The 16,488-nt window shown below is 34.6% G+C and overlaps 1 protein-coding gene across 1 annotated transcript in view; it reads right to left on the minus strand.

The window, feature by feature from the left end:
* Positions 1-16,488, minus strand: part of LOC111059463 (uncharacterized protein DDB_G0283697-like) — a 111,970-nt gene that overhangs the window by 17,442 nt on the left and 78,040 nt on the right. Inside the window, 1 exon segment of the mRNA XM_039419432.1 lies at positions 14,778-14,899. Within this exon segment, the coding sequence (XP_039275366.1) occupies positions 14,778-14,898 (121 nt within the window). The 5' untranslated portion in view covers position 14,899.

A 16,488-nucleotide genomic window follows, 5' to 3' on the forward strand; every position in this document is an offset into this window, starting at 1 on the left:
TGTGAAATACGTGCGCAAAGTTCCTCTGCTGCACTCAAGAAACCATTCCGCCCTCGCCTACGGCTCGGGCGTAAACGTTTCTTTCGGTGCAGCAAACTGTCACTTTGCGCACTAGTTGCACAAATAACTATTGTAGGTTTGTCGTTAACAAAATGAAATCTTGTTCACAACTGATCTGTTAAAAGGAAAGTGACTAGTCCAGAGTGCGGAAGGTTCTAACAAGAAGAATATAGATCTCAACCTGAATGTTGTTATCTAGAATTGTTCAGAGAACTCTCGTATTTTCTTACGAGGGATTTTAGGAATTTTATAGTTAGTCCAACAGAAATATAATAATTACAATAGAGGGAAAGCTATTTTATAATGAAATTCTTTATCAAGGCATGCAGTAAAATTGTTTATGCAAGAGATAAATATTGTTTCTTGTTTCTTTTTTCTTCCTAGTTTATTTGTCCTTACTTATTCATCACATTAATAGAAGAAACGGAAATGAGTTTTGGTAATTGGTCGAAATTTGTTTGTATGCTGAATGAATAAATAAATGTCGATGTAGGCTATAAAAAAGCTAGGAAGTGATTATACAGTACTCAAGTTGAAGATCACTAGAGTTCACTATGAATCAATTCAAACTCATTAAAATTTGAAAAATTACAAGAAAATAAAAAATCTCTCATTTTGGATTCCTAAATAACACACACATTCACTTTTAGGGAGAGTTTTCTCCAACAATAGATACGACAACGGCAAGTATGATAGGAATTTAATATAAGCTTTCTATTGGATTACAATCGAATTGTATTGGCTCAGTCAATCGTCCAAAACTAATTCATATTAGAAGCGTAGTAGAGGTTATTGAAAAACGCAAGGGCTCTATAGAATACAATTCCTATTCACCCTGGTTTTTCTTTCCTATGAGGGAGAGGGGAACAGAGATTGGGAGAGAATGAAAGAAGAGGGAGGGAGACACACAGACCCAAAGAGAGAGAAGGGAATTGTGAGACACAAACTCAGAGATAAGAGAGAGAGAGAGGAAGAGAGAATAGAGTGATGGCGATGACAGTCATAATAATTTAATATTGATAATATCTGCTATTATAATGGAGAGAGTGTGAGATTGACGGCGACGAGAGAGAAAGAGAGGGATGGAGATGAAGAGAGAGACAGATTGGTTGAGTACTCTGAGAGAGAGAGAGAGAGTGAGTGAGTGAGAGAGAGAAGGAGTAATAAATAAAGTACCCTGCGCTATTCATAGAAAGAGAAAGAGAGAAGGAGTGAGAGGGAAAAGAGAAAGAGCGAGAGAGAGTGAGTGAGATTGAATTACTGTATTCATACAGATTACAATACATACAGGCTTGTACGCAGATAATGTATCGTATATACGAAACTAGCCGTCAGGCTCGCTTCGCTCGCCATATCCGTCTAGCCAGGGGGCTCCGCCCCTGGACCCCCGACTGGATTGTCCAAAAATGAGATTAGCAGGCTCGCTTCGCTCGCCTGCATTTTTATCATGTTAGGACAATCCAGTCGGGGGTCCAGACTAAACGTCTGGCTAAACGGATATGGCGAGCGAAGCGAGCCTGACGGCTAGTAATATAATATTCCCAGGATTGAAGTAGCAGTGCCCAATCAATTTTTCCTCGATAAATGCATTTAAATCTTCAACTTGGTGCCAACCTAACAAAGTCAACTCAACTTAATGCCAACCTGACAAAATTATTAATTTAGTTGCCAGTTAACAACTGTTTCAAAGAGGTACTCTATCTAGATTATAGTTCTATAGTAACATATGATATGGAAATTTCAATTATAATTAAGAGATGGGAGAAGAAGAATATACATGCTAAAAGACGAACTTTAAACCCTTAAAAACAACCCTTAGAGTTAAAATATTGCCAAAAGATTTCTTAGTGCGCCTCTAAAGGGTCAACTGAACATACCTACCAATTTGAACGTTTTTGCTCTGGTAGATTTTTAGTTATGCGAGTGAGTGAGTGAGTGAGTGAGTCAGTCAGTCAGTGAGTGAGTGCCATTTCGCTTTTATATATATAGATATCACACTTTTTAATAAAATATAAAAGTTAATGTAAATTGAAGAGTATTTAAGAATACAAGATAAAATGCGATTTGAAACTACTATGATGTAATATTGTTTGTATCTACAGAAATTATGTTTCTTCAGAAATAATCTATCTACAGAAATTGAACTGCTAAGCCTAATTTCTATATCTAATTTATGTAGATAAAAACAATAATTATGATATCATAGTGAGAGAGAGGGCTGAGGGGGAGAAAGAGAGTGAGATTGATTGATTTATTGATTATTTATATGCCTTCATTAGAGCGGAGTTAGGACTCCAGGTCCTCTATGTCAGACAATCCTTCAAGACAGAGAGAGATTAGATTAGATTTCTCTATTTATGTATGTTACAATATTTACAGGCTTATACAGTGATTTACATTAAATGACGGTAATGCTAGTTATTCAACGAATTTAACAAAGTATAAACAATTAATCAATGAGAATAAAGATTGAATGCAATTAGAATAACGATAATATAATAATGTGATGTAACTTCATAAATCGGCGGTGTTTCAACAAATAATTGTCGATTCTCTAAGAAGGATATAAAATATCCTCCCCATTAACACACGACCGGGTTGTGATGGATTCGAGAAAGGGAGAGAGAGAGAGAGAGTGAGAGAGAGAGAGAGAGAGAGAGAGAGAGAGAGAGAGAGAGAGAAGGTAGAGTTACAGTGGGAGTAAGAGAAAATGAGTATGAATGAATGCTGGTTGATTGATTCATTGATTAATTATATGCCTTCATTAGGGCGGAGTTAGAACTCCAGGTCCTCTCTGTCACACAATCCTTCAATACAGAGAGAGAGAGAGAGAGAGAGAGAGAGAGAGAGAGAGAGAGAGAGAGAGAGAGACAGTTTGAGTAAGAGAGATTGAGTATGAATGAATGCTGATTGATTGATTGAGTACTTTATTCATGTAGATTACAATATATACTGGCCTATACACTTATATAAAATAGCTTACAATACAGCAAAATTATAGATGAATTTACATAATATAGACTAAGAAAATAATTATTGAACTGTATATGATACGAAAAAAGCAATTTGTAATAACTAAAGATAATATTGTTATGCATCTACATAAATTGGCGGAGCTTTGGACATTTTATCAATGTCCATTCTTCGGAAAGAATATTCAAAATATCCTTCCCACTAACTCTCTACCAAGAAAGAAAGAGAGAGAGACAGAGAAAGGGAAAGTGACAGTTTGAGTAAGAGAGAATGAGTATGAATGAATGCTGATGAGAGAGTGAGAGCATGAATAGAATGTTCAGGCTGAACAATAACCGAAAAGAGGGTGGTGAATATGGAATGAGGCGATGTTGAAAAAATGATGAGTTGTTGGGGTGGGGAGGTGAGTGTATGCGGATATGGGGTGGGTCCGAAACAAATCGAATTTACCGGAAGGAAGTAAACGCAGGGCGAGGGGCGGGAAGAGGCGGCTCTCTGTGCGAATCGAAAACCACATCTAATGCGAAATGTTTGGAACACCGAGCACAATACATGTGGAAAGTAGACGTATCACAGAGGGTGGTGACATGGGCTGTAAGTGGAAATAAATACCACAAAAGATCAGATTCAATGACTGAACAAACTTGTAAAATGGAGTATGGAGTCGATAGTAACTTATAATATACGAGGAAGAGAAGAATTTCATTGATTATAATCAGTTAAGATGAAAAAAGGTATTGGAAGATGAAGGAGTTTTCGAAAATTTCTCATGAAATTTGAATATGTGTACTATCTATTATACAGTATGTTAATTATGAAAACTCATAAACAATTATTGAAAAATATAATTTTGCTCAATAATATAATTGATTTTTTAACGAGAATGAACAGTTGATATTACATTAATAAACCTGTATCAGCTACCGTCTATAGAAGGCAATGACAAGACAGAGTATTGGCAACGTTGTTCTCCTATCTTTCTCCACTGCCATTATAACGTGGACCACACTGTAGTATCAGGTATCAGAAATACCGTGAGAGATCTTATAGAAATCTGTAAAAAGTTCTATGATGTATCAGAAATACTGTAAGAAATCTTACAGAAATCTGTAAAAAGTAGTTTTGAAATTGTTAATTTTTCGCATAAAAATAACAGTGGTAATAAGAGTTATGAGAGAATAGAAATACTAAATGACCAGTTTCAATAGCAGAACAAACTTCAATAAAAGGTATGGAATCACTGTAAAATCATCATGATAGAAGATGAATGACATGTCGTAACGTAATTCTAATTGTAGAATAGTATAAAATAGTGATAAAATGATATCATAAAGAACAATATAGTATCGTTATCTTATCAAGAAATAACACATCCAAGTACTTTTTTCAAAATCTTTTTACAGAAAATGTTTCAAAATTGATGCCATTTTCAAGTGAATGAATGAAAGAAATCACTTTTATTTCTTGATAAATGAGAGCAGCAGGCATTAAAAAGTTAACTTAGTATGCTATACTATAATAGCATATGTTATGCTGTCTTTACTCTATGGTGATAATATCAAATGGGACATGTGCATATTCTATGTGCACATTTTTGTATGGAGTTGTAATTTCGTTTCAAAGTTGTATTGTTCTAACACTTCACTGCTCTATCACTCTTACCAAATTAAAAAAATATCTGTAGAAAACAATAGTTGATAGTATTCTACAGTCAAATTTATAATTAAATTTGAAATATCAAATGGGACATTGTTATGTGGATATTATTGTATGGAGTCGTAATTTCGTTTCAAAGTTGTATTGTTCTATCACTTTACTGTTCTATCACTGCATCACGTTTCTGGGGAGTTTGAATAATCAGAATGGAATTATTGCTATGTACACATTTCAGACTTCAAAAACATCTTCATGTTTTTGTCTCACTCTCACGTATGTCTTGCAGCTTGAGAGAGAGAGAGAGAGAAAGGAGTAAGAGAAGGCAAGTACGTGCTTGTGAGATAGAGTGTATCCTATGATTGAAAATCATTACATTCTTATAACAAAGAACACTATATATTTAGAATATTTGAAACTAAAGGATAGTAAACTACAGTAGACTGGACTGAAGGATGAACAAAAGATATATGAGAGACACTGGTTCAATCCAATCCTTTTTTTACATTTTGCAGTATTATCGTTGCAGGACAGCAGTTTAATATGAGTTACAATCTCAATACCAATTCAAAAAATTTTAGGAATGAAGCTCGCACATCAATAGGATTTTATAGTTTAGGATGAGAGAATTGCAGATGTTCACAGAGCACCTTCATCATCCAAAATGATACTTGAAGCAACGAGGTTGGAAGTTATCGAGTCTGCTTTTCAATCTTTTAAGCATTTGGCTCACTTCCAACTCCAATTGAGTCCTGGCAGCATATTATTGTTTAGCCATTTCGGATGGAAACAATTATTTGAATTGGTCTCTGCGACATCTGTTTGCTTCAACTATGAAAGTGTGGTATCAACATCTCGTTAACTCATTCTTTATTGATTTTATTAGAACGCTACATGACACAATGTATTTTCTCAATGAATATTCATCTAAAGGTTAAACTTCAAGATCGTTCAACTCTTTACAATTGAACTGGATCATAGTGTATCTGTTCATCACTGTCCAAACTTCGCCACGTCAAAAAAAGGTAATTTTATTATATTCATTTGTTATTATCTTATTCTGTAACAGCTAATTTGATAGAAGTTGTTAGAAGGCTTTCAAGGCGATATATAATCTTCTTCTTCCAGCTCAATCCATTGTACATAGCCATAGAGAAATAATAGCGTAAGTAGATATCCCATGGTATAGGGCGTTTATGTCGCAACTTTTACTGTTATCTCAAGCCGATTACTGTCGATTATTGTCGATTTTTACTGTTTTGACCGGGTAAGAGTGTATAAACGGCACAATATGAGAGACTACCAGCGTCATAAAGCTTCACAGAAGAGAACTAAGTGGACTATCAGCTTGAGATAACAGTAAAAGTTGCGACATAAACGCCCAATACCATGGGATATCTACTTACGCTATTGTTTCTCTATGACATAGCTCATAGCTCCCAGATCCTTCGTCATTTGTCTTAAATACTGTAGCCGGGGTCTCCCACGACCCCTTTCCCCATCAACTGTACCTTCTAGAATACTTGACGTGAATGCGTCGTGACTTATTATGTGTCCAATCCAAGAATGTCGTCTGTCCCTGAGAAAATTCAGAAGAGATCTCTTTTCCACCGACCTCTGGAATACCTCCTCATTCATCGAAATATAATAAGGTATCAAAAATTAGAAGTTGGTTTAAAATTTGACACAGAAGACCTCAAGTGTTTCAAATTAATATTTATTTTACAGTTTAGAGTGCTAAGTACAAACAATTTTGTTCACAATTCGGATCTTAATCTTTCTAAATTCAAAATTAATTGTTTCAAGTGTTTGTGTTTTGTTGTAATGTGGAAGCATAGAGAAACAATAGCATAAGTAGATATCCCATGGTATAGGGCGTTTATGTCGCAACTTTTACTGTTATCTCAAGTCGATAGTTAATTTAATTCTTTCACGTGAAGCTGTGTGACACTGTCTCTCATATTATGCCGTTCATATACTCTCACTCCAACAAAACAGTAAAATTCGACAATAATCAACAGTAATCGGCTTGAGATAACAGTAAAAGTTGCGACATAAACGCCCTATACCAAGGGATATCTACTTACGCTATTGCTTCTCTATGGTGGAAGTTGGTGAAGAATAGAAAAGTCGCACATAACCTTTATTTGGACAATTTATTTTATGAAAAGAAGTTTTGGAGTGTAGTCTGTTTCTTTGTCCTAGAGTTGATTGTAAATGATGAATAGATAAATAAAATGAAAACTAATCTTGAAGAATTGGTAAGTGGGTGATTCTCTAATCTTGAAATGGATCACGACAGATTGAATTACAACCAATCAAGGTGGATCTACTTGTTCGAACAGACGAACTCTACATGATTGTAACAACGGACAAAGCGATTTTATTGAATTAGCGAATATTAAATTCCCCTCTTATAAATTATGAGGAATGGGAATAGAAAATACTGAAGGGGAGAGTTTTTAGGTGCTCGTAAATACCGGGTGAGGGAATGACAGAAAGGGATAAAGTGGGAGGGGGTGAAAGGCTTAGCTAAGGGATGAGGATGAAGAGAAGGGATGGGGAGCGGTCGATAAGAGAAGTGCACCCACTCCACGAATTTCCCATCCTTGTTCACTACTCATTCCACTTCAAACTGACAGTTTCCCTTGTATTTCAACATGAATGCTTCCCTCTCTACCAATGATGACAGTCTCTCACACGAGCGCAAAGTTCCCCCGCTGTAAACTAGTCTCTGCTGTTTCACGGCTGCATTTTTTACTGCCGGTTGGTGTCAGGAAAAATCTGTGCCCAGTTTTCCCTCACTTTCATTTCCCGCGGGGGCATTCAGGCCGTCCACAATATTTCGCACCGTTCCGAACACGCAGGCTGCTAACTTTCAACTTTTTCGCAGGCACTGCAAAAGAAGCTTTATAATGGATGTCGAGAGCAGCTCGACGGATATTAATTAATCAATTAGTCTCAATTAATCATCTCATTTTTAACTTCCCAAACAAATTTCTGTTTTATTAGTTACATTGTTACTATTTATCATATTGAATCTTTCCATTAAACTGTTTTAGAAACCTAATTTTATCACTCTCATGCGTTCCTGTTCTTAAGGCTGTGCAAAGGCTAAAATTAAACTTTCCACTGGTGATATTTTTCAAAGTTTTTCGATTTGTATATCATCAATCTATCAAAATTAAAAAGTTTCCTCAGGAAAACATTTTTTTCGATCATTACTTTTTGAGATATGAGCGCCTAAAGTTCAAATTTTTGTGCCAGAACATTTCAAGTTCGGTGAAAGATAGATTCATGAGATTTTAAGGATAGATTCTTCATGGTATTGTTGATCTAATAGAACAAAGATTTTCTGAAAATATCAATTTTCGATGAAGTTATTCAATTTACCAACAATGACCGAAAATAACTCATCTGAAAGTTATTTTCGGTCATTTTTAGTAAATTGGATAACTTTCTCAGAAAATGATATTTTCAGAAAATTTTTCTTTTATTAGATCAACAATACCATGGAGAATCCATCCTTAAAATCTCATGATTCTATCTTTCACCGAACTTGAAATGTTCTGGCACAAAAATTTGAACTTTAAGCGCTCATATCTCAAAAAGTAATGATCGAAAAAATGTTTTCCTTAGAAAACTTTTCAATTTTGATAGCTTGATAGTATACTAATCGAAAAACTTTGAAAAATATCACCAGTAGAAAGTTTATTTTTAGCCTTTGCACAGCCTTGAAACACCATCACCACAGAACTTCTTTCAAGAATTGGTATTTATTTTCCTCACTATATCTTAATTCTGATCAAGATAGCTTGTCCATTATCTTTGCACACAACTTGTGGATTACATGAGTATTACATGTTCGTTAGATTTAGACAGAGTTTCCTGAGAGATTTAGTCAGCTTTATCGATCGGACGAGGATCCTCAATAAGAATAAGTGAGAATAGGAATTCTTGTATTTTCCGGTACTAGTGCCTTTTCCAAAATATAGTGATTGCACGTGATCGTGACCTGTATCATATCATAGATTTGATATCGTTTGTAGAACTGTGATGCTCATTCTCATAATTGATATGATTTGCTTATTTGAGTCTCATAGTTCAGTTATTGTTTGTAGACCTGTGATAATCATCATCCATATTATCTTGCTTTAAAATGCTTCAAACAGTACAGGTCTTTTTTAGTTTTTCCTGGGGATGATGCCCACATAACTCATGGCTCGAGCTTGGGTGATTGAAGAGATGATGATGAGAAATGAATGGACCTACTGTTAATTGAGTTTCGGGAGTTTCGTACAACCCAATGGAACCAGGAAATGATTTTCAACTCTAAATAAATACCTACCAGTAAGCGAAGCTAGTACAAACATTCATCAGAGAAATAACGGGAAAATAGAGAGCAATTAGCAGAAAATTTATTGTGAAAGAAGTACAGTGAGTTGTGTTTGCCACAGAATGATTGGATACTCAACATACTGTAAATCAATTAGAAGCAAGATAATATGGATGATGATTATCAGAGGTCTACAAACAATAACTGGACTTTGAGACTCAAATAAGCAAAACATATCAATTAGGAGAATGAAATAAAAACACACATATATTGTCAAATTCTAGTTTCACTTTTTGTGTAGTTGAGAAGTTGATATTGTGGTAATTATTCATATTGAATGAAAAAGACTAAGAAATTGTCAAAAAACCACTGTCAGTTTATCAGAGATTGACAATGGTGTAATAACCGAAACCGGTCTTTCTAATTATCAATAAATCAGTGGTTTTTTGACAATTTCTTAGTCTTTTTCATTCAAATTCTAGTTTTATTTTGTACAGGACCATGGTTTCGTGACCACACAAAAAACTACTTTTCTGTACCAAATAAAACTGTAGAATTTGACGATACTGTATATGTGTGTTTTTATTTCATTATGGAACGATTCTATAACATCGACAGTGACTCAGTCGAATTAGGAGAATGATCATCACAGTTCTACAAACTATATCAAATCTACGATACGATACAGGTCACGGTCGATAATATCTGAATCAAATAAATTCAACCAATTTGGAGAATGATTATCACAGGTCCACAAACGATTTCTGAACTCTGAGACTCAAATAAGCAAATCAACTTAATTTTAAGAATGATTATCACAGGTCCACGATCTATTACCAAACTATCGGAGCCCAATTGGCAACTAACGAACTACTGTGATGAACTAGTTCACTGTTGAAGGTCATTATTGACTCAGCTTTTGGCATTAAATCTATTTCACCACAGATTCTAACAAATGATTGTTAGGCTACTCAACATTCAACATACTACAAATAAATTTGAAAAATGATTATCACAGATTCATACAAACGATAACTAAAGTATGAAATATTATTATTAAACGAAAATCCCAATTAAATGCTGTAAATCACCCCGAAGACTTCTGCTACTGCAAATATTGACAACAGGGTAAACAGCTAGATGGACAAATGCAACTTCAAATTTATTTCCATCTGTAAACTATGAGACTATAATAAGCAAATCATTAACAAGATTTATTATGACGAGTGTGACGAGTTTGTGTTGCTTGAATGGTTCCAAATTTTCTTAAATAACTCAATATTATTCGTTACAAGTGGTAATTGAGTGTAATATTTCTAATTAGTTTATTAATTCAAGCCATCCTAATTCAAAATTTATAGTTTTCATATTTGTTTTGGACTGAAATTTTATCAAAATTGTAACCTTATTTCGGACTTTTCAACTATAAATTTGGAAGAAAAATAGCACAAGGACTATCTTATTATTTTATCTTTCAATGTTATTACATTAGTGTCATTTGCATTGTAAATAAATTAAAATTATAATTTGGAGAGGCATCACAGCTCGTCTACAAACTATTATGTAACTATCACAACCCAATTGGCAAGTAATGAACTACTGTGCTGAACTAGCTCGCTGTTCCGAACGGGAGGTCATTATTGACAGAGGGCTGTCGACTTTTGGCAGGCAGGCAGATGATAGTTGGTGTCGCTAATCGATGAGCCACGGCCTCGAGCAGGGTTAGCTACGGATTGCGGTCGACTCAGGGCGCACGGCCACTTTGGACGGTCGACTGTGCGCCGCACGGACAGTTTCGACGGTCGACTGGCAGTCGCACGAGTTCATCGGCCTCTTGCCGCTCTTCCGGAGCTGTTCTGCTTGGCTGACGGCTACTGTCGCCTCAGGACGACGACTCTACAGTCACGTTCAGTTCAAACAGTCACTGTTCCTCATATTATATAACACCAATTAGGGAGAATTCAACTAATGGTGACAGTGACAGTTTGCAGAGGGTCTGGAGTTAGCTGTGACACAATCACGGAGTAGTCACAGAGTCACAATTACTGAGTCACAATCACAAAGTCACAATCACAGAGTCACAATCACAGAGTCACAATCACAGAGTCACAATCACAGAACGACAATCACAGAGCGACAATCACAGAACGACAATCACAGAGTCACAATCACAGAACGACAATCACAGAGTCACAATCACAGAGTCACAATCACAGAGTCACAATCACAGAGTCACAATCACAGAGTCACAATTACTGAGTCACAATCACAGAGTCACAATCACGGAGTCACAATTACTGAGTCACAGTCACAGAAAGACAGTCACAGTTACAGTCAAAATCACAAGATCACAGCGCTCAGATCACACAAACGATCATGATGTCCATCAAAATTACTCGAAACGCACAAGCTTCGTGATGCGATTCTACTATATACTGGGATTCACTCTAATCTGTCAGTATCTCCTGTATATAAAACATCAATATGTCTCATTCAAGCATCGCTGCAAGTTTGAGATCAGTTTAACAGTAGTGAATTTCTTTTTCCTACAGTTACGTTGAAAAGTGGCCATTGCTGCACTGATTACAGAACGCAAAGAATCACTTTTCCGCTCTAGTGCGGGAAAAATTTTTCTGCACTCCAGATTTGCAACATGGCAACGAAAAATACTTAGTAGGTTATATGGAGCAAAATCAAAATGAAGTTGGTAACAGTGACTGCTGTGGCTGCTATAGTGAGCAGAGGTGCAACCAAGCACAACGCGCTAATTATTACTATTAGATATTATAACTAAGGACAACATTTTTATTCAATTTGACAATAAATTAAGGTTTTTATCAATAATAAAATTACACAGAAAAACATTTGATGCATTTCAGGCAATTTTACCCACTTTTCATATTCAATGGTAACTGTAGGAAAAACTTAATGTGAAATACGTGCGCAAAGTTCCTCTGCTGCACTCAAGAAACCATTCCGCCCTCGCCTACGGCTCGGGCGTAAACGTTTCTTTCGGTGCAGCAAACTGTCACTTTGCGCACTAGTTGCACAAATAACTATTCAAACTGGCAGTGATCCCTGTAAATAACTCAAACGTGTCCCATTCAACCAATACTGACAGATGGACATCAAATCAAATTTATTTCCATTCAAAAACAGTTAACAAACATAAATATAAATTACATTTTATGGAAAGATTGACAGAAGTTATGATCAGTTTGACAGAAGTTAGATTTATTTTAATCTGGCAGCGTTCCCTGTAAATAACATCAGTGTGCGCCATTAAACCAATGCTGACAGTCTAGAGTGGTTCGTATTCTACGATTTTCGTGTTCCTCGGGCGATTTACGAGCTGGTCTTTGTTCTAAAGTAGTGCTAGTATAAATGATCTAGATCCAAATAGTAGTGTTGGAGTAGATGCAATTGGCCCACACGTTGTACAAGTTGTGGCTTCACCTATTTCTTCGTAGAAATTGTGATAGATATTTGATGATTATGAAAGATTATAGATTTTTCGAAGTTTATGAAAGTCGAAGTTGTTGGAGCTGAGTTAATGTATTCACCCTATCAACAGAGGCACCGAGAGCGTATCACCTTATTATTCATTACTTACTACTAATGAATCTTACTTATCTTCCTTTATCTCTGTTGAAATCAAAGGTTTTTATAGTATTATTATTATGTAAAGATAATGTTAATATAAGGACAATTCAACAGGAGAACAATCATTTCATATAGCTGTATAACCTTGGAAAAAGGTCAATCAATGAGGTGGTCTTTATAATCGGCTGTGTTGTAATTTTGTAACATCAATCGACTGTAATGAATTCTTACAACTACAAGCGTTGACCTTAAAATTAGAGAGAAGTTAGTACTTATCCTTCTTTATCTCTGTTGAAATCAAAGGTATTATTATTATAGTAATATTATTATGTAAAGATAATGTTAATATAAGGACAATTCAACAGGTGAACAATCATTTGATACAGCTGTATAACCTTGGAAAAAGGCTAATCAATGAGCTGGTCTTTATAATCGGCTGTGTTGTTATTTTGTAACATCAATCGACTGTAATGAATTCTTATAACTACAAACGTTGACCTTAAAATCAGAGAGAAGTTAGTACTTATCTTCCTTTATCTCTGTTGAAATCAAAGGTATTATTATTAAGTAAAGATAATGTTGATATAAGGACAATTCAACAGGAGAACAATCATTTGATACAGCTGTATAACCTTGGAAAAAGGCTAATCAATGAGCTGGTCTTTATAATCGGCTGTGTTGTTATTTTGTAACATCAATCGACTGTAATGAATTCTTACAACTACAAACGTTGACCTTAAAATCAGAGAGAAGTTATAGTACTAATCTTCCCTTATCTCTGTTGAAATAATTGGTAATAGAAGTGGACATATTATATTAATTATTAATATATGTTGGACATAGTGAAAATAGTCATCACAAAAAGACGATTAGACACTGGACTTTTCAAAAGCTGACATTGTATTCTGACATTGTATATTGTATTTTATTTATAATGAATGTTGTATGTGACCTGGCTTATGTAATGATATACTTTGGCTTAAATAAAATCATTGAATCATTGAAAAGGTTTTTTTAGTATGTTTACCAATCGATTCCACATACAATGAATAAATTCCACCTCTCAATTCAGCCTGCAATGACCCTCAAAGGCTGGGAATCTGCTACCTAGCTCCTAATTTGATACAATAGACTTGTAACAACGATGCCACATTGCATGCCACATTGCATGCCATAAGGAACACCATGTCGCAATACGTGGGCCGGTATCGCCTTTTAAGAAAGTTGACATGACTTTTATTATGTCACATGCTACTTGCCGGCAACTATCCAACTTGATTTCTAAATCGTTAACGCCTTTCTACTCAAGTTACTTCAACAGCCAACTTTTATCACGCTTTTAATGGTCTATTATGGACTATAAAGTTTATCGTTAACATATCCCCTCAAGTAGGCGACGCAAAGTAACTCATTGCTTGAGTTCACGTACTCAAGTATTCGAATTTGTAATAAGAAAACAAAGTTAAGATATTGTCAAATTTCACTAAAAAATTATTAAAAACTTTAAAACAGAACCATGGTTTTTTCACGTAGTTAACCTATATACAATATCTTTGTTTTCTTATCAAGAACGTAGTTAACCTACGTGAAACCATGGTTCTGTTTTAAAGTTTTTAATAAATTCTATTAAAGAGGATTATTAATTGCATGCATTACACAGATGTCTGGAGAAGTCGGTGAACAGGTGACACCAGATACTCGTGAATGAGAAAACTGCGTGAGGTCTACTGTTCTCAGAACTACTAGTTATTGAATAAGAAGCTCTATCCTCTCTGAGTTGAGCTAAGCTATCTCCAGTCCGTACGTAAGTTTTCAAATCGAAATTTATGCAATAAAATTCTTCCACCAAACCAACTAGACAAACTACATTTGGATTAATATTTTTAATAAGATTCATGATTTGTTATCAGATTTTGATATCGATTTATTGAATCACGCAAGCGGTGGCAATAATAAGATTTTTTTGTTTAATGCGTATTTGAATAATTGGCTAGATGTGAGTCGTCGAAACAGGTTAAGTTATAGCCTAATCCTTGTTTGTGAGAAGAAAAAGAAGAAGAAGAAGAAGAAGAAGAAGAAGAAGAAGAAGAAGAAGAAGAAGAAGAAGAAGAAGAAGAAGAAGAAGATTTATTGAATGATTGAGAATACTTACATGTATGAAGACATTCTGAGATGGATGTGGCATCAATGTAGTACCCTCCACAAAGAACACAGAGCAGATGAGCGTTTAGATCTCGCAGCAGGATTTTACGTCCTCTTGTGCTTCCGTCCATTCTGAAAATGACAAGAAACATTAGTGTAGTCTATCAGCAGAAACGTTCCATAACATGATAAGAAATTATGTTGAATTATCATCATGTGATAGCTTGAATAGTGATGAATAGCTACTAATCCAAACCGTAGCTTACGAGAATTGGTAAAGAGGAATAATAATTATTATTTCCAAAGGTAATCTTGAACAGACAGTTAATTCCGAGCAGTATTTGGACAAGACAAGTCGTTACTGGTAATCTCATTATTAGTTCATCCTTAAACTACTTCTTTCCAGTGATGAGAAGATGTGTTGTAAGATATCTTGCTGAAACCTGAATGTATCTTTGAAGACAGAATTTAAATGATAACTCATTTTTTCAATCATTCAACCATTTCTAACCAAATTTGTATTGTTATTATCAAGTTATTGTAAGCCAAGTCGTTACAAATAAAATATATTTATCTCATTCTTAGTTCATCCCTTTAACTACTACTTTCCAGTGATGAGAAGATGTGTTGTAAGATATCTTGCTGAAACCTGAATGTATCTTTGAAGACAGAATTTAAATGATAACTCATTTTTTCAATCATTCAACCATTTCCAAACAAATCTTATTGTTATTATCAAGTTATTGAAAGCCAAGTCGTTACAAATAGAATATTTTAATCTCATTCTTAGTTCATCCCTTTAAGGCTGTTCAGTACACGTTTTTTATTTGAATTGGATAATCTTTTTCAATATAATTGTTAAGATTATTATAAGAGTAGGAAAAAGTGGCAACTGAATTTTTTAGATGGTGTAATAAGCGAGTTATGGGTTGTTGAAAGTACTAAGTCCGTTTTCTTTCCAGATCATAAACGGTTTCGAATTTTCCATTGGAGTTTTTTTAATAGATTCAGAATATCATTGTTCTAATATGCGTTTTTTCGCGATTTATGTAAAAATAAACAAGTTATCGAATTAACATTACTTTTTTATTTGTGAACGAAATGGGAAATGAAATGTTTTAGTTTTGAAAGATACATTTTTTGAATTTTTAAGAGAAGTTCCAATAATATAGTCGAAACGGTTTATGATCTGGAAAGAAAACGGAATCTGGAAAGTTAGCACTTCAACAACCCATAACTCGCTTATTAAACCACTTGAAGATTTCAGTTGCCACTTTTCCTCACTCTTATAATTATCTTAACTTTACTTGATTTTTATTGAAAAAGATTATCCAATTTAAATAATGAAAAAAGTGTGCCGGACAGCCTTAACTACTACTTTCCAGTGATGAGAACATGTATTATCTTGCTAAAATCTGAATATATTTTTGAAGACAGAATTTAAATGATAACTCATTTTTAAATCATTCAACCATTTCCAATCAAATTTTTGATTGTTATTATCAAGTTATCGAAAAAATAAATAAATGACACAGGTACTTCGGATGATACATTTTTATCGTTTTCCATTATTCTGAGTAGGAAACAAATTATTATCCTTTGGCTACTGAAGCCTAACTTGAGTGATCATTATTTTCTCCTTTACACGTCATTCACAAAACTATGTAGCAAAATGAATTTCACACTTAATTCAGAAAACTATGTAACAAAATGAATATTAC

The sequence above is a fragment of the Nilaparvata lugens genome, chromosome 1 (assembly GCF_014356525.2).
Source record: "Nilaparvata lugens isolate BPH chromosome 1, ASM1435652v1, whole genome shotgun sequence".
NCBI classification, from domain to species: Eukaryota; Metazoa; Arthropoda; class Insecta; order Hemiptera; family Delphacidae; genus Nilaparvata; species Nilaparvata lugens.